The following is a 21,927-nucleotide window of genomic DNA, read 5'->3' on the forward strand; positions in this document are numbered from 1 at the left end:
GTTTAGACCCTCTTCATCAGATGTACAGGCAATGTATGACCATGGTTAAACAGAGCAGGTTTAAATGTGAAACAAGGGTGCCAAAAAGCCACTAGGCTCCGCCCCCTAGTGGGCGTGGGGACTGTCTCGCATACATAGAATCAAGCTAAGTTAAAAGATACTTTAAAATAGCATACAATCATGCTGCAGTAACGTCAATACAATAAATACTATATATCGTTTAAAAAAGACTGGTTATAAGATACGTTGGAAATAGCAGTGTGTGTCTGTCGGCGTTCCGCTTTCATTAGCGGAGCCGCCGGCAGTGTGCGCATGCGCGAACTCGGGAAGTTAATAATGATTATGGAAACCTAGTAGTACAATGTAGCGGCACGGCGTGTGTGCCGCTGGTACATTGTGTCAGCTTATAGGGAATGAGTGGGCTGCGGGGCACATAGACATAGTGTGTCTCATAAATATATATGTGGGAAGCCTATCAGGCTGAATTTGTGGGAGGGGCTTTGGCTATTTAACATCCATCGGCCCCTCCCTCTGGGCGTATGCTGGGTTGGCGAAATTGCGGGGGTTCTTTCGTTGCGTACGCTGGGTCAGGTGTGTGGTGGTGCAGGTAAGTGCCGGGTGACCGGCAGGTTCTTTTACTGGGGCCCTGGTCTGTTGCTATTTGCTCCCCTCGTTTGGCGGGCAGGCTCCGGCACCCAGCGTGTTATGTAGGCGGCGGTCCGTCGGTGCAGCGCGTGCCCGGGCTGGCCGCAGTGAACACGGCCTCTGGATCCAGCGGCAGCTGGCGGCATGGCAGGCGCGGGGAGACGCGACCCACGTGGGTCTCCCTGTGCCGGCGTCTCACGTGTAACACGGGGCTCTGAACGGGCGGAGTCACAGCATGCCAGTGAGCCGGCGGTATAGCTCCACGGATGGCCAGCAGGTGGCGCTGAAAAAAAAAAAAAATGTGTGTGTGAGGAAATGTGTTAGGCTTACAGAGTGTATTGGTACCATGCAGTAATAAGGGGCTGGCTCATGATGCACCGGTGTCAGGCCACAGTTCCTGACACATGCACTGTCGCAGACAAGGGGCAGCTTGTAAAGTTAATAATACGATAATCATATTACTGTGGCTTCGGTTTAGGGGGGGGGGGTGGTCATGCATATCGGGGTACCGGGTTAGAAGCTTGGGGTAGTCAAGTAATTAGTGGGGTTGGGGTAGTTTCAGGCATAGGGGGGGGGGCTAGGGGGGGTCAGCATGTATGGGTCAGAGGTGGTAGGTGGCGCGTAAACCATATGGTTAGTACACTGTTAGTTTCTCTTGCAGATTAGGTGGGCTGTATTCAGTTAGGTGGTCGTTACGTTCCTGGTCATTGCAACTTGGCTACGGTCAGTACCAACCGTACGGCGGTTGTTCATGTTATTTATTCACGTTTCACGGTGGTCATCACTTTCGCTAGCAGACGCTAGTTCACGTCATTTCAGTCAAATGCTTAATACTCCTGTTACATTAGTTAATGTTACGCACTACTGCTGTTACACATAGATCCTGAATCACTGTATATCTGACTCGACATGTCAGATAGGGTTCAAGGCGTCATTGCTACTGTCACGCATACAGAGCATTTCGTTTACACGGGTAGTGGTCACTGCGATCTTGACTCTTCTTCAAGGGTGACCACTTGCCTGCGGTGGTTGCTGACACGTCTTCAGAGCCATCGCTAGTTAGTTAGAAACGGTGCACACTGTAATCTTGACTCGCAGTCAGGAGGTGTTCACGGTTTAATTATTCATGACTATACGCGTCATGCACACGTTCTCGGTCAGACACACGGTCGCACTGGCACTACGGTCAGCACTCTTGGGTCGGCCACATTGCACGGGCAGTCTGCAGCTGTAAGCTAACATTAAGTATGTATTCGGTTGTTTGCAGGGTTTCAGTCGATTTGCTGTTCGTTTCAGACGTCTTACTGTTGTGTTACAGTGGTGGTAAGGTCAGTCAGTACTCAGCAAGGGGGGTACACGTTTCTCATATCTGGTGACTCACGATTACCGTTTTGTTTCCCCGGCACCCGTTACGGCCCGGACAGGTCATGTCTCACGTGTCAGACATAGAGGACCCGATGTCCATCCCTGATACACCAGCTAGAAGCTCCGTGCGAGGGACGCCCTCCTCTGCAGCTTACAGGGCTTGGACGATCCCCAAATTGATGGAGGAGTTGCGCAAGAGAGCAATTCCATTTCCAGCAACCGCCCGAAAAGCAGAGTTGTACAAACTCCTCATGGCGGATCAGGGGGCTGGCGACAGTCAGGAGGGGACCTCGGGCCAGTCCACCCTCTCTGAACTGCATGCAATGATGACTTCCATGTTGGGCAGGCTGGATTCTCTGGAGAGAAGGGGCATTCAGGGGCCTCCAGCTCCAGCAGCATTGCAGGCGCCAACGCCTACACAGATGTCTGCCCCTGTTCCGGTAGGCAACCCAGGTAGGCGCTCTGGGCCACCAAGGGTGTCACCAGTCCATTTTGTCCCAGCGGCCCTGAGAAAAGACATACTGGAAGGGAAGGACATCAATTTAGCGGCCCTGTTGCTATCTGCCTTCGACGTTGAGGACACTAGAACGGTAGCGTGCGCTGACTTATCTGTTGTCCTTAAGAGTAAGGACACCAGGCTGAAACGGAAGCTAAATATCCACGAGTTTGTGATTGCCTTCAGCAAATACAGGGAGGTGATATGCTCAGCCAGGCCGGAGCGCAGAGAGGAGCTCGACCTGTATTTGCTGAGGGTTACTGAATACGCATACAAATACGGTGGTACCCATTTCTACGATTATCATAGAAGTTTCTCAGCCATGGCAGCGGCGGCCTTCAGCCAAGATGGGTACCTCACGGACTGGAGCATCGAAGATTCACAGATGTTCTGCAGCCACTTCGCAAATCTCAAATTCCCCGCATGTGCCGCCTGTCAATCAATCACGCATACTACGGCGTGGTGTGTAGGGCTGGCTCAACAGGGCGAGCAGGGCGCCACCAGACCGTCCACTTCCACGGACAGTTTCAGCAGGTCCGCACCTTCCGTGGATAAGTTGGGCCGTCCAGTACACTATCTCGGAGGCTCACAAATTTGTAACAACTATAACATGTCTTCGTGCAACTTCAGCAATTGCAGGTTATTACACGTCTGCTTCTACTGCTTCAGGGCACATCCGGGCTCTGCATGTAGGCAGAAAGGGCCAGCATGACTAGGCGGGGTACGTACCCCAGTCCTGGCCGCTCTGCTCGCGGATCACCCGGACCCAGATTGGGTCCAATGGTTGATCAATAGTTTTGATAGAGGCTTCCACGCCGGCATGGTCACACTGCCGCAGGCCACATTTGAATGCGACAATCTGCTGTCTGCCGTAAACGATCCCGCTGTTGTCACTGAATTAATAAATGCTGAGCTAATGAAAGGTTATATGATTGGCCCCTTGTTAGTTTCTCCATTCAGGTCTTGGAGGGTCAGTCCGGTAGGGGTGGTAACAGGCAAGTTCAATGGGAAAAAGAGACTGATATTTAACTTGTCGGCTCCTCATTGGTCACTTGTCCCCAGTATCAACTCTCTCATTCCATCCGAGGAGTTTAGCATGCATTATTCTTCCATAGACCAGGCTATTCAGGTCATCTTGGTGCTCGGCCCAGGGACTTGGATGGCGAAGGCGGATATCACTGACGCCTTCAAGTTGCTGCCATTGCACAGGGACCAGTGGCAATGGTTTGGGCTCAAATGGCAGGGGGCATATTATTTTGCTTCCAAGTTGACTTTCGGATGCAAGAGCAGCCCGTGGCTGTTTGACCAACTGGCCCAGGCATTGCACTGGCTGCTGGTTAATGTCTCTGGATGCAGCCAGGTCATCCATTATCTGGATGACTTTCTTCTGCTCAGTCGCCCGAGGGAAGAGCCGGACTAGTTGGTCAGATTGCTGAAACTGTTCACTGATATTGGGGTGCCAGTGTCTCCCAAGAAAACGGTCGGTCCAACTAAGTGTCTCACCTTTCTGGGAGTAATCCTAGATTCAGTCGCAATGCAAGTCAGCTTGCCCACTGACAAACTCAACCGTATCAGAGACACTATCCACAAGTACACGGTCTCCCAGGTCACGACCAAGGGCGAGTTGCAGAGCTTGCTGGGAATGCTGGCATTTGCTATGCGAGCAATCCCGCAGGGCAGAGCGTTCGTATCCAGAATATTGTCTTTGCTGCATGGTGTCCCTCATCAACACAGTAGGGTTTGGTTAGACTGCCAAGCTCTGGCTGACCTGAACATGTGGGATAGGTTCATGGCACAATGGAATGGGACGGCTATGTTTGTCCCGCCAGCCTCCGAGTTGTTCCCCAAGATCTGCACCGATGCGTCCTCTTCCATCGGTTATGGTGCAGTGTGGGGCAGCAGGTGGATGGCGGTCCAATGGTCCAAGCAGGTATTGGCTCTGGCAGGCTTCAGCAGCACTTCGGCACTTTTTGAGGGTTTCCCCATTGTAGCAGCTGCAGTGACATGGGGCGACAAGTGGTCAGGGCAGACGGTGGAGTTTCAGTGTGACAATCAGTCGACAGTTGCCATAGTCAACAAGGGCAGTTCCGGGCATGCTACTGTCATGTCATTCATGCGCAGACTAGTCTGGGTGTCCTTACAACACAACTTCAATTTTGTAGCCAGACATATACCGGGGGTAGACAACACGGCCGCAGATGCTCTGTCCAGGGCTAATTTCCATCTCTTTTCACAGGTGGCTCCGCAAGCAGACGCAGTAGGAACACAACCCCCTTGCCTGGCACAATTAATCTTGGACTGAATTATTACACACAGGTGGCCTGGGAGTTAATGTCGGACGCCTTAGCCCCCAATACCAGAAAGGCCTATCATGCAGCACACGACACCTTCAGGTCATATCTGTCACAACATAGCATCCCCTTTTCTTACGACACCACTATCATTCTATCTTTCATCGGTTTCTGCCACTCTTCTCTGCACCTGTCTCATAGCACTATCAAATCTTACCTTTCGGGCATTCAGCATTTCATTTCTTTATCCCACCCAGACAGGCTATCTATCCTATCATCTCAGGCTGTCAAGGCTGCGCTCAGAGGGGTGGTGGCTCGTAGCGCCACAGCGCCAACTCTCAGGAAACCGATCAGCGGCGAGCTGTTCCGAGCCATGTCTGACGCGTTAGCCAATAACCCATTTGGCTTCGAGCGCAGTCTGATAATCAAATCTGCCATTTATCTAGCCTTCTATGGCTTCCTCCGGCCGGGTGAATTTTCATGTGTCAGGCGGGGAGCGACACATCCACAGAAGGCTCATTTAAGGTGGCAGGGTTCTTGGCTCGAAGTTTCACTGTCTGTCACAAAAACTTGTAGGTGGGGGGCGGTGGTTAAGTATTTTCCTTCAGGCAACAACTGGTGCCCGGTGGCGGTGTTGGCACAACTGGTTGAGTTCCTCCATGATAAGCCTCCGGAGTCGCCACTGTTGCCTTTCGGTGGGGATGTTCTTACCACTTCTCTTTTCACATCGCATGTCCGCACGCTGCTTGGCAATTTAGGACACAACCCCAGAGAGTTCTCAGGTCATTCATTCCGCATAGGAGCAGCATCGGCGGCCTCCAGGCACAAAGTGCCTGTACATGTCATCCATAAGTTGGGGAGGTGGCGTTCTGATGCATATACCACTTATGTCCCAGATCCCTCAAGGGAAATGGCAGAGGCATTTCAATTTTTGGCATTATAAATAAATGATACTTAATTACCCTAACTAGTGGTGTATTTATGCCCTCTATAGGCGGACCCTCGACGCGGTTTTCAGGCACACCTCAACCGCTGTTCTATGTTATAAGTAGAGTTTTGTGTTAGGTCTTGGTAAATCTAGTTTCTTGCAGGTGGCCTTGGCAGGAGATAACAGGTAAGCCCATGCACGGTTCAAAGTCCTGACCACAAATATATGTATATGTGTGTGTGTCATAAATATATATAGTGTGTGTCATAAAAAAAAAAATATATATATATATATATATATGTGTGTGTGTGTGTGTATACAGTAGAATCTCCCTTAGCGGACACCTCCCAATATTGGACAGTTTTTAATTACTCGGCAGAGTCCCATAAGACTTAATGTATTTTCCCCCTCCAAATAAGGGACATTCCCAATAGGGGCCAAAACACTCCCACTAGGGGACAACCAGGCTTATGTGTCGGCCCTACCTTGTACACAGTGCCGCCATCAGGGGGTACAGCCAATACCCCAGTAAGGGGCCCAGGCCCCTGTGGCACCCGCCTGCAGAAGCCCCAGCACAAAAGCAGAAGACCAATGTCTTAAATCAGTAATCTCCTGCTTCTGTATGTCCACCGGCCACATCATTCACCCCCTCCTCACCACTTTATTACCCCTTGTGCCACATCATTCACCCCCTCCTCACCACTTTATTACCCCCTGTGCCACATCATTCACCCCCTCCTCACCACTTTATTACCCCCTGTGCCACATCATTCATCCCCCTCCTCACCACTTTTTTTACCCCCTGTGCCACATCATTCACCCCCTCCTCACCACTTTATTACCCCCTGTGCCACATCATTCATCCCCCTCCTCACCACTTTATTACCCCCTGTGCCACATCATTCATCCCCCTCCTCACCACTTTATTACCCCCTGTGCCACATCATTCATCCCCCTCCTCACCACTTTATTACCCCCTGTGCCACATCATTCACCCCTCCTCACCACTTTATTACCCCCTGTGCCACATCATTCACCCCCTCCTCACCACTTTATTACCCCCTATGCCACATCATTCATCCCCCTCCTCACCACTTTATTACCCCCTGTGCCACATCATTCACCCCTTCCTCACCACTTTATTACCCCCTGTGCCACATCATTCACCCCTTCCTCACCACTTTATTACCCCCTGTGCCACATCATTCACCCCCTCCTCACCACTTTATTACCCCCTATGCCACATCATTCATCCCCCTCCTCACCACTTTATTACCCCCTGTGCCACATCATTCACCCCTTCCTCACCACTTTATTACCCCCTGTGCCACATCATTTCCAGTCCATCAGCCCCTGTCCTATTTCATTCCCACTTAATTTCCCTCTATGTAAATTCATCACCTCTTCTTTACCACCCACCTGTACCATTTCATTCCCCCTTTTCCCCCCGTGCCATTTCATCTCCCTGTGCCACTTTATAAAGATGGGGGTGATGAATTTACACAGAGGGGAATGAAGGAGGAAATGATGTGCCACAGGGGGTAATGGGAGTATAAACTGGCACAATGCAAGGGGGGGACATAAGATGGCACAGGGTATAAAAGGGGGGGAGGAAATGGTACAGTGGAGTAATAAGGGGAAATTAAACAGCACTAGGAGATTCTACTGTAATGTTGCTTTTTATTGTGTTTTATAGGTAATAACACTCTGGAGTGAGTACAGGACAGGATTCCGTCATTCAGGAATATTTTTGAGCCTTTTTTCCCAATAAGGGACATCTCTCAATAGCGGACACTTTTTAATTCCCCATGAATGTCCACTATTGGAAGATTGTACTGTATGTGTGTGTGTGTGTGTGTGTGTATATATATATCAGTGCTCTCTCAACAATGGCCTCAAGTAACAATATTTTCATCATACAATAGTCTTTCCTGGACCATTGTAAGCTGAGACCAGACATAACATATAATACTGGAAGTGATTTGGATCCATGACTCATATAAGTGGCTAAAAGATTCAACCAACCAAAGTGGGCATTTCAGAGTTAAAACCCTGTATTATTGAACTCCTTTTCTCTCTAGTTGTCCTTGCAGTATAGAGCAGTACTGTACTGCTCTTTCCTTGTGCCATAATGAGCTGATCCAATACATGTACAGGGCTCTAAAAATGCTTCTGCCTAATGTTTTAAAGGGGTATTCCAGCCTTAGATGTATTATTCCCTATCTTTTGGATAGGGATTAGATGTCTGATCGCAGGGGTTCTGCCACTGGGACCCCCGCCATCTTCGTATGGACTATACTGAACAACGCATTGAAATATAAAAACACAGTGGGGACCGGAGCACCACTCCCACAATATTAAAAAAACAGATCATGTGCGTGTACTATGTTGAGAAACCTTTTAAGTGACCCCAGGACCTACGATGGCCCCGACATATGATCATTTCAACATACGATGGCGCCTCAGAGACCATCACATGTTGTAGGCAGCATCAACATACGATGCTTTTGTATGTCGGGGCCATCGCATAAACGGCTATCCGGCAGCATAGACTGCTTCAGCTGCCACCGGATAGCCGTTTGCGGTGCCCCGTATGGTCCGCTGACGATCACTTACCTGTCCTCGGGGCTCCATAGCGTACTCCTCGGGATCCCCTGCATCGTCGGCGCTCTCCATTGTCGTCATCACGGCGACAGCGATGGAGGGCGACATCCAGGGCAACGGTGATGGTCCGGAGCAGCGGGGACACGTGAGTATAACCACCAATACCAGTGGTCTTCAACCTGCGGACCTCCAGATGTTGCAAAACTACAACTCCCAGCATGCCCGGACAGCCAACGGCTGTCCGGGCATGCTGGGAGTTGTAGTTTTGCAACATCTGGAGGTCCACAGGTTGGAGACCACTGCCCTATACTTTACATTGCACGGATCCCTCAACATACGATTGTTTCAACAAACGATGGTTCATTTGGAATGGATTACCATCGTGTGTTGAGGGACCACTGTGTGTATGTGTGTGTGTGTGTATATATATATATATATATATATATATATATATATATATATATAATCTCTACCAGTACGGTACATTAATCTATAGAACTACAGTCACCGTAGTGACATATATTTACATCCATATACCATATATCGAGGCTCAAGTCCTACTAAGAGCTAAAATACATTATATTTACTCTTTGTACAATTTGTGTAGTTATCAGGGGATTCCACCCGTATTTTTTAGCTGCTGTAGGCATTACTATCAGTAGCGCTTATATTAGGGATCAACCGATTATCGGTTTGGCCGATATTATCGGACGATATTCCCGATTTTGGACGTTATCGGCAATTACCTTGCGGATAATCCGATAATGCCGCGCAGCACCGCCCCGGCCACTGCCCCATTGCCTCCCCCATCCCCGGTTTTATAATTACCTGTTCCCGGGGTCCACGCTATTTCTGGCTCCTGCGCGTAGCGCAATGACGAGTGACGTCCTTAACGCAACGTCACCGTCATTGCACACAGTGACAGCTTAGGAGGACGGCGCCGGAGAGTGGACCCCGGGAACAGGTAATTATAAAACCGGGAATGGGGTAGGCAATGGGGCAGCGGCGGCGGTCTCTGGCTGGAGCTGTGCGGGAGGGGGGGGATAAATAGCCGTTCACGTTATACCGGAATATCTGTTTAAGTTATCGGCTATCGGCCCTAACCTCCACAGAATATCGGTATCGGCCCTAAAAAAACCGATATCGGTCGATCGCTAGCTTGTATATACATATAGATGATACTTTTATAAGTAAGAACTGGCTTTCGGTTATGTTCACATCAGCGTGGTTCAACTCCGTTTTGATATCTCCATTATTGACACAGAACAGAGGTCACTCCTAATGGATATGAAAAGGATTGGTAAAAGATTTTGTACAGCTTGCATATAAAATAACAAACCGTTAACATCCGTTATGATCTGTTAAAACATCCGGTTATCTCTTTCAATGTCCGTTGTTTTATAACCATTTGCCTTTTTTTCTTCTGAGCATGCTAGTAGCAATACCTGATGAAATAACAGATAAAAATAAGAATACAGTATAACAGTTCCTAGACTTCAGTTATTAATGCAACAGACAATAACAGAGTGCAGCGAAGATTAAAAAAGCCAATTGGCAGGAAAGGGATCTGTTACCTTCTTTTTTTCAGCTCATTTCTAAAATGGAGATGAGCAACGAAGCTGGGAGCTGATGTGAACCCAGCCTTAAGCTGTATTAGTTATCTTGCCATTTTTCTCTAATCTTCATTTTTTTTTTCTTAATTTGATTTGACAGTTCAAAACCAATTAACAGGTTTCCATAGAGTTATGGTCTCAAGATACAATGGTCGTCCTGGAACCAGTTAGTGTGTGTGTGTGTGTGTGTGTGTGTGTGTGTGTATATATATATATATATATATATATATATATATATATATATATATATATACACATACCATATTTTTCGCCGTATAAGACGCACTTTTTCTTCCCCAAAACTGGGGGGGAAAAATTTGGTGTGTCTTATACGGCGAACTCTTCACTTATCGGACCAATATATGGAGGATTAAATTAATTTATCAACCTATAGATCCCTATACATAGGAATCCAAAAAATCCCTAATTTCCCATATATATATTATCTTTATGGTGAACCCACAAGCTTTATTAAGGTAATTGTGCATAGACATATAATGAAGACTCACGTAGATTAAAAATTAAGCAGAGCGGCAGCCTAGCATATAAACTAATATCTATATACTGTGCATCAGGCCAGTGTACTCCAGCCTATTCTGATTGGCTATACTGGGGTGAAGATGCCCGGCGTGCCTGCAGTGCACGCTGAGCTATTTTCTAAGCTGCCGCCTTGCTTTCTATTAAAATTGAGTCCCTACTCTGCCCCCCTCGACATGTTTCGCTGCCTCTGCAGCTTTATCAAGATATGCCCGCTACCTCTTGATAAAGCTGCAGAGGCAGCGAAACATGTCGAGGGGGGCAGAGTAGGGACTCAATTTTAATAGAAAGCAAGGCGGCAGCTTAGAAAATAGCTCAGCGTGCACTGCAGGCACGCCGGGCATCTTCACCCCAGTATAGCCAATCAGAATAGGCTGGAGTACACTGGCCTGATGCACAGTATATAGATATTAGTTTATATGCTAGGCTGCCGCTCTGCTTAATTTTTAATCTACGTGAGTCTTCATTATATGTCTATGCACAATTACCTTAATAAAGCTTGTGGGTTCACCATAAAGATAATATATATATGGGAAATTAGGGATTTTTTGGATTCCTATGTATAGGGATCTATAGGTTGATATCTTATACGGCGAATACACCCCTATCACGGCGGTCCCTGCGGCCATCAACGGCCGGGACCCGCGGCTAATACAGGACATCACCGATCACGGTGATGCCCTGTATTAACCCTTCAGACACGGCGATCAAAGCTGATCGCCGCGTCTGAAGGGAAAGTGACACTAACCTAAACTAATTTCACTGCAGTGGTCCCGAACAGCCCGACTGAATAGTCGGGTTAGTGCTTACAGGACACCGGGAGGGACCTTACCTGCCTCCTCGGTGTCTTCTCCGTTCAGGGATCCCCTGTATGGCCGGCACTCTCCTTCCTCGTCATCACGTACGTGCGTCGGCGTGCTTAACGACGTGATGACGGCAACGGAGAGCGAGGATACCCGGCCGGCAGCAGAGACGTTCAGCAGCAGGCCGGCAGCAGAGACGTTCAGCAGCAGGCCGGCAGCAGAGCGACGGGGACATGGCGACAGCGATGGAGCGACATTCAGGGCAGCGGTGACGGGTCCAGAGCGGCGGGGACACATGAGTATTACCTCCTATGCAGTGGTCTTCAATCTGCGGACCTCCAGATGTTGCAAAACTACAACTCCCAGCATGCCCGGACAGCCAACGGCTGTCCTGGCATGCTGGGAGTTGTAGTTTTGCAACATCTGGAGGTCCGCAGGTTGAAGACCACTATTGGGTTCAAAATCTTAAATTTTTTAGATTTTGCACCTAAAAATTGGATGCGTCTTATACGCCGGTGCGTCCTATAAGGCGAAAAATACGGTATATAGAGCACTGTTGGTCAAAAAATGGAGGCATTTGGCGCACTTTTTGATAAAAAAAAAAAAAAAAAAAAGTGTTCCCCATCCACCACACGGAGGTGGCCTCACTTCGGGTGTGACCCTAACAGGCTTACCCTACTCACCTCTGCTTTGCATATAGGGGGAGATTTATTCAATCTGCCCAGAGGAAAAGTTGCTGAGTTGCCCAAAGCATCCAATCAGATCGCTTCTTTCACTTTTGAAAAGGCCTGAGAAAAATGAAAGAAGCGATCTGATTGGTTGCTATGGGCAACTCAGCAACTTTTCCTCTGGAAAGATTTTGATAACTCTCCCCCATAGCCTCTGATTGGGTGTCATGACAAATTATATATATACACACACACACTTATTTTGGTGCATATGCCAGCCCAGTGGAGGCTAGAAGAAGGAAAGACACAATTTGTATGTATATTGTGTACTTTTCCCAGTGTACACACAAAGTAGTATTTGGCAATTTATCATACATTTTTTGGAAGAATAACAGGAACATTGCAGCACAGAGCTATAAGAAAAGTTGCCCCAGAATTTTCATCTCATGGGAAACACAAGTACTTACTAAGGTCTCATTCACACTATTGGGGGAGATTTCTCAAAACAGGAAAAGTGATGCAGATCGCTTCTTTTATTTTTTCACAGTCCTTTTTAAGAATGAAAGTAGTAATATGGTCGCTATGGACAACTGGTCAAAGGATAGGGTATTAGTATCTGAGGGTTCAACCATGTATCTCCATGTATGAGGAGAGGTGGGGGAAGGGGTCGCAGAAGTCGGACATGCCGTGATGAGACACTTACGTTTGTTTTTTTAAATTGGAGTACCCCTTTATAGGGCTGGGCGGTATACCGGTTCATACCGAATACCGACATTTTTGTGCTGCACAATATGAATTTTCCCCCATACCGCAATACCGGTTGGGCCCCTCCCCCTTTGGAATGAATTATCAGCCCAGCGCAGCGCTGTCCCCACATCGGGGAACTAATCCTATGTTACCCGCCAGCGCTGTTCCTTGGGACTGGAACGTCGGACAGCCCTCAGCCTATCGCCGGCCGCAGCGATGTCCCGCCCCGGCCAGTGATAGGCTGAGCCCACTGTCATGTAAGGAGCTCTGGCCGGCTTCTTACATGACAGTGCGTTTAACCTATCACTGGCCGGGGCGGGACATCGATGCGGCCGGTGATAGGCTGAGGGCTGTCCGACATTCCCGTCCCAGGGAACAGCGTGAGGCCGACGGAGGAAAGTTAAAGTTTATTTTCTTTAGATAGCAGCCCGGGCATAGGGATACAGCATACAGCAGTGGTCTGGGAGTTGTAGTTTTGCAACACCTGGAGGTCCGCAGTTTGGAGACCACTGGCGTACAGTATAGAGTTCATGCGCCAGCGGGCCGCAACAAAGAGGAGGAGGGCAGTGCTTGCGGGTGACATGTGAGTAGTACCCCGCTGGGCTGATAATTTATTGGGGGGGGGAGCAGAACAGCGCTGGCGGGTAACATGATTTGGTGGGGAGCAGAACAGCGCTGGCGGGTAACATGATATGGGGGGAGCAGAACAGCGCTGGCGGGTAACATGATTTGGTGGGGGGAGCAGAACAGCGATGGCGGGTAACATGATTTGTTGGGGGGAGCAGAACAGCGCTGGCGGGTAACATGATTTGGGGGGGGGAGCAGAACAGCGCTGGCGGGTAACATGATTTGGTGGGGGGAGCAGAACAGCACTGGCGGGTAACATGATTTGGGGGGAGCAGAACAGTGCTGGCAGGTAACATGATTTGCGGGGGGAGCAGAACAGCGCTGGTGGGTAACATGATTTGGGGGGGGAGCAGAACAGCGCTGGTGTGACCTAAAGATAGACAATCACTGTAAATTTCTGCATAACCCCTTTGAAAGGTTGTGGTCGTCAGGTGAACATATCAATGTCAGTAAGGATGGCTCTGGAGAATTTGGCACAGTAATATCTCTGCAAAATGTAGACGTCTCAGTAGCTTCTTCTAGTAATGATAGCTGGTTCCTAGGGGGACTAGCCTGACCCAAAGTGAGCAGCTCGCCAATAGGGTTTTCTTTTATGGAGGACGACCTCCCACATAGGCTCGGGTCAATACCTTTTCTTCTTTTCCGAATGCTTCAATAATGTGTTCCGCAAAGATCTGCTTTTATGTTTTTTTAGTAATACCATCCTGACATTTGCTTTCCCTAAAACATACCATCTGAAATGTATCTTTGTCTTCCAGGATGAATGTTGGGGTGGCGCATAGTGAGGTGAACCCCAATACACGGGTGTTGAATAGCCGAGGAATATGGCTGGCCTACGTTATCCTTGTAGGCTTTCTACACATAATCCTCTTGAGCTTTCCCTTCTTCAGCGTTCCTGTAGTCTGGACCTTAACTAATGTTATTCACAATCTGGTAAGTTACATATTCTTTATCGTAATTACTATTGTTTCAGGGCCTAATAACAGCTAAGGTCCGCACTGATATAGATGTGCACAGGTTTTAGGTGCCCTAATAGCTACACATAAAATGTGGGGTATTTTTGGACCAAATAAGAAATATTGGCACATATTAACCCTTAAAGAGAAATTCTAGTCTTATACATCTTATCAAAGGATAGGGGATAAGATGCATGAAGTCAGGTGTCAACGCCACCTCCATTCATGTCTAAGGGAGGGGGCATGATGGCCTTCATGCCCCCTCCCCTAGACATGAATGGAGGGGGCGTGGCTGTGACATAATGTCTCTGTCTCGGAGGCAGCGTCCGGCACAGAATGCCAGGATTTCACCAAGATCGCGGGGGTTCCAGAGGCGGAACCCCCGCGATCATACATCTTATCCCCTATCCAAAGGTATATAAGGCCGGAATACCCCTTTAAAGGGGTACTCCGGTGCTTAGACATCTTATCCCCTATTCAAAGGATAGGGGATAAGATGCCTGATCGCGGGAGTCCCGCCGCTGGGGACCCCTGTGATCTTGCACATGGCACCCCGTTTATAATCAGTCCCCGGATCACGCCCCCTCCCATAGGCTTGCAGTGAGGGGCGGAGCGTGACGTCACATGGGGGCGGAGGCATGCTGTCACACGCCGTTGGCCCTGTGGTCGCCGGTAATCAGACTCGGAGCAAACACGCTCCGGGGACTGATTATAAACGGGGTGCCGCGTGCAAGATCACGGGGGTCCCCAGCGGCGGGACTCCCGCGATCAGGCATCTTATCCCCTATACTTTGGATAGGGGATAAGATGTCTAAGTACCGGAGTACCCCTTTAATATATTTCTTTTTTTCTGCCATTTAGATATCTCTCTTTTCTTGTCTGCAGACTATTTAGATGTGACGTATGATATTGACATATCAGGGCCTGTAGCTGTGTTGTGTTCAGATTATAATTTAGGACAAACCTGTTGGCCTTCTGGAATAATGGAGTAGCGTTGTATATAAAGTGTAGATGCCACAAGTATAATCCTCTCTTTTGTGACTTACCCAACAGGTAATGTACCTATTCCTGCATACAGTGAAAGGCACACCATTTGAGACCCCTGACCAGGGGAAAGCGCGGCTCCTGACTCATTGGGAGCAGATGGACTATGGCCTCCAGTTAACATCTTCTCGCAAGTTTCTCACCATAACCCCAATTGTTTTGTGAGTATTGAACACACACGCTTGTAGCAGTTTTTTTCCCTTAACAATAATTTGAATGTTCTGCATTATGTTTGGATATCGACAAAGCCCAAGCCAAAAAGGGATTTTTCATCAGATACCAGTGTTCTGATTGTAACACAAAATCAGAAGACATTTTGCATAAGAGCGAACAAACTCAAGGACGTGAGAGGGGTCGAAAGTACTAATAGTACACCCACTTGCATGTACATTTGGGCTAAATAAGTGCCAATCCAGATGTAATGTGTATAGCAGGGTTAATAAAAATGACAGTGGTTTGTGTGTGCAGCTTGAGTCCCCCAGTAAATCTGCCACATGGGAGTGTGCCCTAATAGCAGTAAATGGGGACCCAGTGTACTTAAATGAAAAGGCTCCTGGTCATCAAGACCAGTGGTCCCCAAACTGTGGCCCTCCAGATGTTGCAAAACTACAATTCCCAGCATGCCTGGACAGCCGTAGGCTGTCCAGGCATGCTGGGAATTGTAGTTTTGCAACATCTGGAGGGCCACAGTTTGGGGACCACTGATCTAGACTATCAAGCTAAAACATTTCGAGCATGACTTTAGTACTGGAGTCATCAGTGCACTTTGAGCTCTATTTTATGGCTGCTATTTATTTTTATTAAATTGCCTTAAAGGTGGAGCCTCCTTCTAAGGCGGCATTCACAAGGATTTTGTTGGCTGCAGATTTCCATTGCAAAAAATCTTCAGTAAAGTACTATACAGTGGTCCCTCAACATACGATGGTAATCCGTTCCAAATGGACCATCGTTTGCTGAAACCATGGTATGTTGAGGGATCCGTGCAATGTAAAGTATAGGAGAGTGGTCTTCAACCTGCGGACCTCCAGATGTTGCAAAACTACAACACCCAGCATGCCCGGACAGCCGTTGGCTGTCCGGGCATGCTGGGAGTTGTAGTTTTGCAACATCTGGAGGTCCGCAGGTTGAAGACCACTGGTATAGGAGGTTATACTCTCGTGTCCCCGCCGCTCCGGACAGTCACCGCTGCCCTGGATGTCTCCTTCCATTGCTGTCGCCGCGTCCCCGGGGTGTCCCCGACGCTCCGGCATGGCCTCTGCTTCCCCGGCATCCTCGCTCTCCGTCGCCGCCATCATGTTGCTACGCACGCCGCTCCTATTGGATGACGTGCGAAGCGACGTGATGACGACTATGGAGAGCGCCGGGGATCCCGAAGAGTACGCGCCGGAGCCCCGAGGACAGGTAAGTGATCGTCAGCGGACCACACGGGGCACCGTAAACAGCTATCCGGTGGCAGCTGAAGCAGTCTGTACTGCCGGATAGCCGTTTATGCGATGGCCCCGACATACAAAAGCATCGCATGTTGATGCTGCCTTCAACATGCGAGAGCCTCTGAGAGGCCATCGTATGTTGAAATAATTGTATGTCGGGGCCATCGTAGGTCGGGGGGGTCACTGTACAATGCAAGTGAATCTGGTTGCATAAATATTCAAAACAAATGTTAAGGAATTTTAGAGCATGCCCTATCTGATAGAGAATACATAGGCTTGAAGCTGCCGTAATATCCACATGCACCACATTGTGCTTTGGACTTGTAAACCTTTTCACAGCTAAAATGATCTGCAATGTATGAACAAGGCCTAAGGGGTATGATTAATTTAGTCTGCTGCTTTATCCCACAAACAAGTCGCCCATTAACATTGTAATTTATGCTACAGTGTAATTTGTTTAGTCCTCCTGGAAAGGCAGTGAATGTGGCAGGATTGTGCGTCTGGCTCCAGGTCCTGGGTGGAGCAGGTTGTACAGGTTATACAATGGTAATTATCATTGTGGCAGAACATGTTTGTAACTGCATGTAGCACATACATGTGCCAGCGGTAAACTGGTAATATCCCCAATAAGAAATTGCTCCAATTATTTGTGCCCAAGATTAACGGAAGATAGTCATGTAACCCTTAATACTCCAAAAGCACTGGATGGGTTATCACAGACAACTGGTGAACAGTTAAAGGGAATCAGTCAGCTCTATTTTCTGCTAAGAGCAGATACTATTGGGTTCCAATGGAAGATAAGAACAGCGTAGATGTGTACCAGGCTGTGGCCTTCTTGACACTTGGCTGAAAAAAAATTATTGCTGTGTTGACCATCATCAGCTCCAGTAAAGGTAGAATTAGCTTTTTTACCATAACAGCTATCCAACAGTGCATGCAGCTCTTAGCAAAAAATAGATTTTATAAGTTTGGCAACCACCATGAGCTCCAGGAAAGGTACAATTAGCTTTTTAACACTAACAGCTATCCAATGGTTTCTGCAGCTGTTAAAGGGGTATTCCAGGAAAAAACTTTTTCTATATATCAACTGCCTCCAGAAAGTTAAACAGATTTGTAAATGACTTCTATTAAAAAAATCTTAATCCTTTCAGTACTTATGAGCTGATGAAGTTGAGTTGTTCTTTTCTGTCTAAGTGCTCTCTGATGACACGTGTCTCAGGAACCGCCCAGTTTAGAAGCAAATCCCCATAGCAAACCTCTTCTACTCTGTGCAGTTCCCGAGACAAGCAGAGATGTCAGCAGAGAGCACTGTTGCCAGACAGAAAACAACAACTCAACTTTAACAGCAAATACAGCTGACAGATTCCCAGTGATTTTTAAAATCCATTATGATGCAGGGACAATGGGGAACCCCCCCCAAAAAAAAAACAAACATACTTTTCTAGCCTTGGTTCCCCATAGGTCCAATTCAGCTCTGCCCGGTTCCCTTATCTTTTCTTTTGAGATGAGGGCATGTTGCAAGTACTTGTCTGCTTAGCCAACCACTGGCCGCAGCAATGCCCTCTCTCGACCAGTGATTGGCAATGAGTCCTCGTCTCGGAAAAAGAGAGAGGAATCGGGATCTGGACAGAGCCAAGTAGGAGCTGGGGGATGCTAAGTTATTTGTTTTTTTTGTTTTCTTTCCGTTTTTTTTTTTTTTTTTTCTCCCCACTGCACCATATTTGATTTTGTCAACCACTGAATAACCCCTTTAAAAGAGCTACATTTATATGGTCTGGAGGAATAAGGGATGTGATCGAAACCTTTAAATATGTTATAGGTGTTAACTAAGATCCAGGAGAAGTGAATTTAATAAGTAAACACAAGAGCAAGGGGGCGCAATCTGCGGATAGTTTGAGGAAAGATCTAGAAGAGTAGTAGATGCTTGAAATAACCTTGTAGCAGATGGGGTTGGCAAATCTACAGGGAGGGAATGTAAACGTGTATTTATTCGAAGATAGTTAGGAAATAATATAAGGGCAGACTAGATGGATGTTTTCTCCTCCCTAGAAGCCCTGGTAGGTGTAAATTTATCCTGCACATATGAACATATAGAGATCTGAATGTGCCGTATAAGACGCACTAGGTCTTCCCCAAAACTGGGTGGGAACAGTTGGTGCGTCTTATACCGCGAATACACACCTATCAGGTCGGTCCCTGCGGCCATCAACGGCCGGGACCCACGGCTAATACAGGACATCACCGATTGCGGTGATGCCCTGTATTAACCCTTCAGACGCGGCGATCAAAGCTGACCACCCCGTCTGAAGCGAAAGTGACACTAACCCGGCTGTTCGGGATTGCTGCGGTGAAATCGCGGCGTCCCGAACAGCTTACAGCACAACGGGAGGGACCTTACCTGCCTCCTCGGTGTCTGCTCTGTGCCGGGAACCCCTGCATGGCCGGCGCTCTCCTTCGACGTCATCACGTCGTCGCGCCCGCCGTCATCCAATAGACTAAGAGCGTGGATCCTGGGGAAGAAGACGTCCGGAGCGGCGGGGACACGTGAGTATTACCTCCTATACCAGTGGTCTTCAACCTGCGGACCTCCAGATGTTGCAAAACTACAACTCCCAGCATGCCCGGTGGCTGTCCGGGCATGCTGGGAGTTGTAGTTTTGCAACATCTGGAGGTCCGCAGGTTGAAGACCACTGTTGGGTTCAGAATCTTTTTTTTTTTCTTTGGATTTTGCACCTTTAAAATTGGGTGCGTCTTATATGCCGGTACGTCCTATAGGGCGAAAAATACGGTATTTGAATTGCCAGTACTAAAGGACCAGTCATGGAATGTTTTACTTCAGTTTTTTTTTTTGTATTAGTTCAAGTAGAAAATAAGTAAAAAGTAATCTTTCTTTTGTTTTGTTTCCCTTAGATATCTCCTCGCCAGCTTTTACACCAAATATGATGCCGTTCACTTTCTAATCAACACATTGTCCCTGCTCAGTGTCCTTCTTCCCAAACTCCCTCAATTCCACGGAGTACGGATATTTGGGATTAATAAATACTGAAGCTATAACACGAAAATCTCCACCTGCTGCCTGTCACATGGTTCATGTTCTGCATGATTGAAATATGTTGAGAACATTATTGTCTTAAAGCTGAAGATACCTGGCTGCATAATATTGTGTTAGAAGTTACCCATCCTACAGGTGTTTTATACTGTGATACTTCAAGATTGGAACGGAAGGATACTCACAAGATCTCACACAATTTAGAACTGGAAAAATGACTGAACGTAATTGGTGGGAGGGATTTAAGTAGGGGTGACCATGAATTTTACAGCCAAGCCATGGTAACCGCATGGGGATTACCACTGATAGCTGTGCTACTGTACTTGCAACTTGAAACTAGAGGTGCAACACATTTAGCAGTAATCCACATGTGGTTACCACAGCTTGGCCGCGACACGTATGAGCACCCTAGCGTAGCTTTGTGATCTGACCAATACAGTGGTGTTCATAGTAATGCAACGTGCTGCTTAGCCCGCAGAAGATTGATCATTGCTCTGAATTCACGTGTAAATCAGCAATCCCTTATATTGTTAGTATTAAATATGTGTTTTCTCTTTTTAACTTTCATCAAATCTGAGTTAGTTGAACTGTGTGAGAGTTTACAGAATTAAAACAAGAGAGCAAAAACTAGGCGCATTACATATGAACTTTCCCATAACCAGGATGGGATTTTATCTAAGAGCCCTTTTGCACACTACGGAATTTCCAGACGTGGAAATTCTGGTGCAGCAGACTCCCATTGCCTTTATTGGAATTCTGCTGCGCTGTGTCCACTGCTGAATTTCTGCCATGTAAGTTTAAAGGGGTACTCCGGTGAAAAACTTTTTTTTTTAATCAACTGCTTCTATTAAAAAATCTTAATCCTTCCTGTACTTATTAGCTGCTGAATACTACAGCGGAAATTCTTTTCTTTTTGAAACTCAGAGCTGTCTGCTGACATCACGAGCGCAGTGCTCTCTGCTGACATCTCTGTCCATTTTAGGAACTGTCCAGAACAGCATATGTTTGCTATGGGAATTTCCTTTTACCCTGGACAGTTCCTAAAAATGGACAGAGATGTCAGCAGAGAGCACTGTGCTCATGATGTCAGCAGAGAGCTCTGTGTCTCAAAAAGAAAAGAACTTCCGCTGTAGTATTCAGCAGCTAATAAGTACTGTAAGGATTAAGATTTTTTTAATAGAAGTAATTTACAAATCTGTTTAACTTTCTGGCACCAGTTCATTTAAAAGAAAAGTTTTGCACCGGAGTACCCCTTTAAAGTTTCGGACTCTGCTAAAGGAATTATCATGTTCATTCTTTTAACGGAATTATGTCTGGAGTGCATTACCGTACATACAGAGACAGCGCATGTCCATGCGGTCATGATGCACAATAATTCGGCTGCGTCTGGGCATGTCCACACTATGGTGGATATTCCGTAGTATACACAATACCCTTTATTGACCCTCATGAGTAGAGATGAGCGAACTTACAGTAAATTCGATTCATCACGAACTTCTCGGCTCGGCAGTTGATGACTTATCCTGCATAAATTAGTTCAGCTTTCAGGTGCTCCAGTGGGCTGGAAAAGGTGGATACAGTCCTAGAAAAGAGTCTCCTAGGACTGTATCCACCTTTTCCAGCCCACGAGAGCACCTGAAAGCTGAACTCCTTTATGCAGGAAAAGTCATCAACTGCCGAGCCGAGAAGTTCGTGACGAATCGAATTTACTGTAAGTTCGCTCATCTCTACTCATGACCTTATCTGTTATAAAAGACAGCATGGCAAATGAAGGCTGTGACGCTACACGGCGACAAAAATTACATTGTCACACTGTGACAAATTACAAAATGTGACTTTGACGTTACAGTTCGTTGATAGATTTTTAGGTCGCAACTCGCACACAACTTTGCCACCATTGATCTCGAAACAGCCAATTCGCAACTGTAATAAAGGCGCACAACGGCAAGTCAGACAGGTTGCATGCAACATGTAGCCTTCGCTATAAACAGACTGCATACTTGCTATTTACAAGGCATTATTGATATGGGGGGCCCGATCTCTGCCGAATCTAGGTAAGGAATCTATACATAGGGATCTATGTAAATAAACTGCCTTCAATTGGATATCTTAATTCAGTTTTCA

The 21,927-nt window shown here is 47.4% G+C and overlaps 1 protein-coding gene across 3 annotated transcripts in view; it reads left to right on the forward strand.

Moving 5' to 3' along the window:
- ORMDL2 (ORMDL sphingolipid biosynthesis regulator 2) overlaps positions 1-20,688 on the forward strand; it is a 24,618-nt gene extending 3,930 nt beyond the window's left edge. For 2 of the 3 annotated variants that reach the window (XM_056562368.1, XM_056562367.1), the window contains exons 2-4: positions 14,083-14,257; positions 15,334-15,485; positions 19,665-20,688. In XM_056562368.1, the coding sequence (XP_056418343.1) occupies positions 14,084-14,257; positions 15,334-15,485; positions 19,665-19,800 (462 nt within the window). In that variant the 5' untranslated portion in view covers position 14,083 and the 3' untranslated portion in view covers positions 19,801-20,688. The remainder of the gene's footprint in view (positions 1-14,082; positions 14,258-15,333; positions 15,486-19,664) is intronic. The other variant, XM_056562366.1, reaches the window with a different exon arrangement.
- The last annotated feature ends 1,239 nt before the right edge of the window (positions 20,689-21,927 follow it).

The sequence above is a fragment of the Hyla sarda genome, chromosome 2 (assembly GCF_029499605.1).
Source record: "Hyla sarda isolate aHylSar1 chromosome 2, aHylSar1.hap1, whole genome shotgun sequence".
Lineage (NCBI taxonomy): Eukaryota > Metazoa > Chordata > Amphibia > Anura > Hylidae > Hyla > Hyla sarda.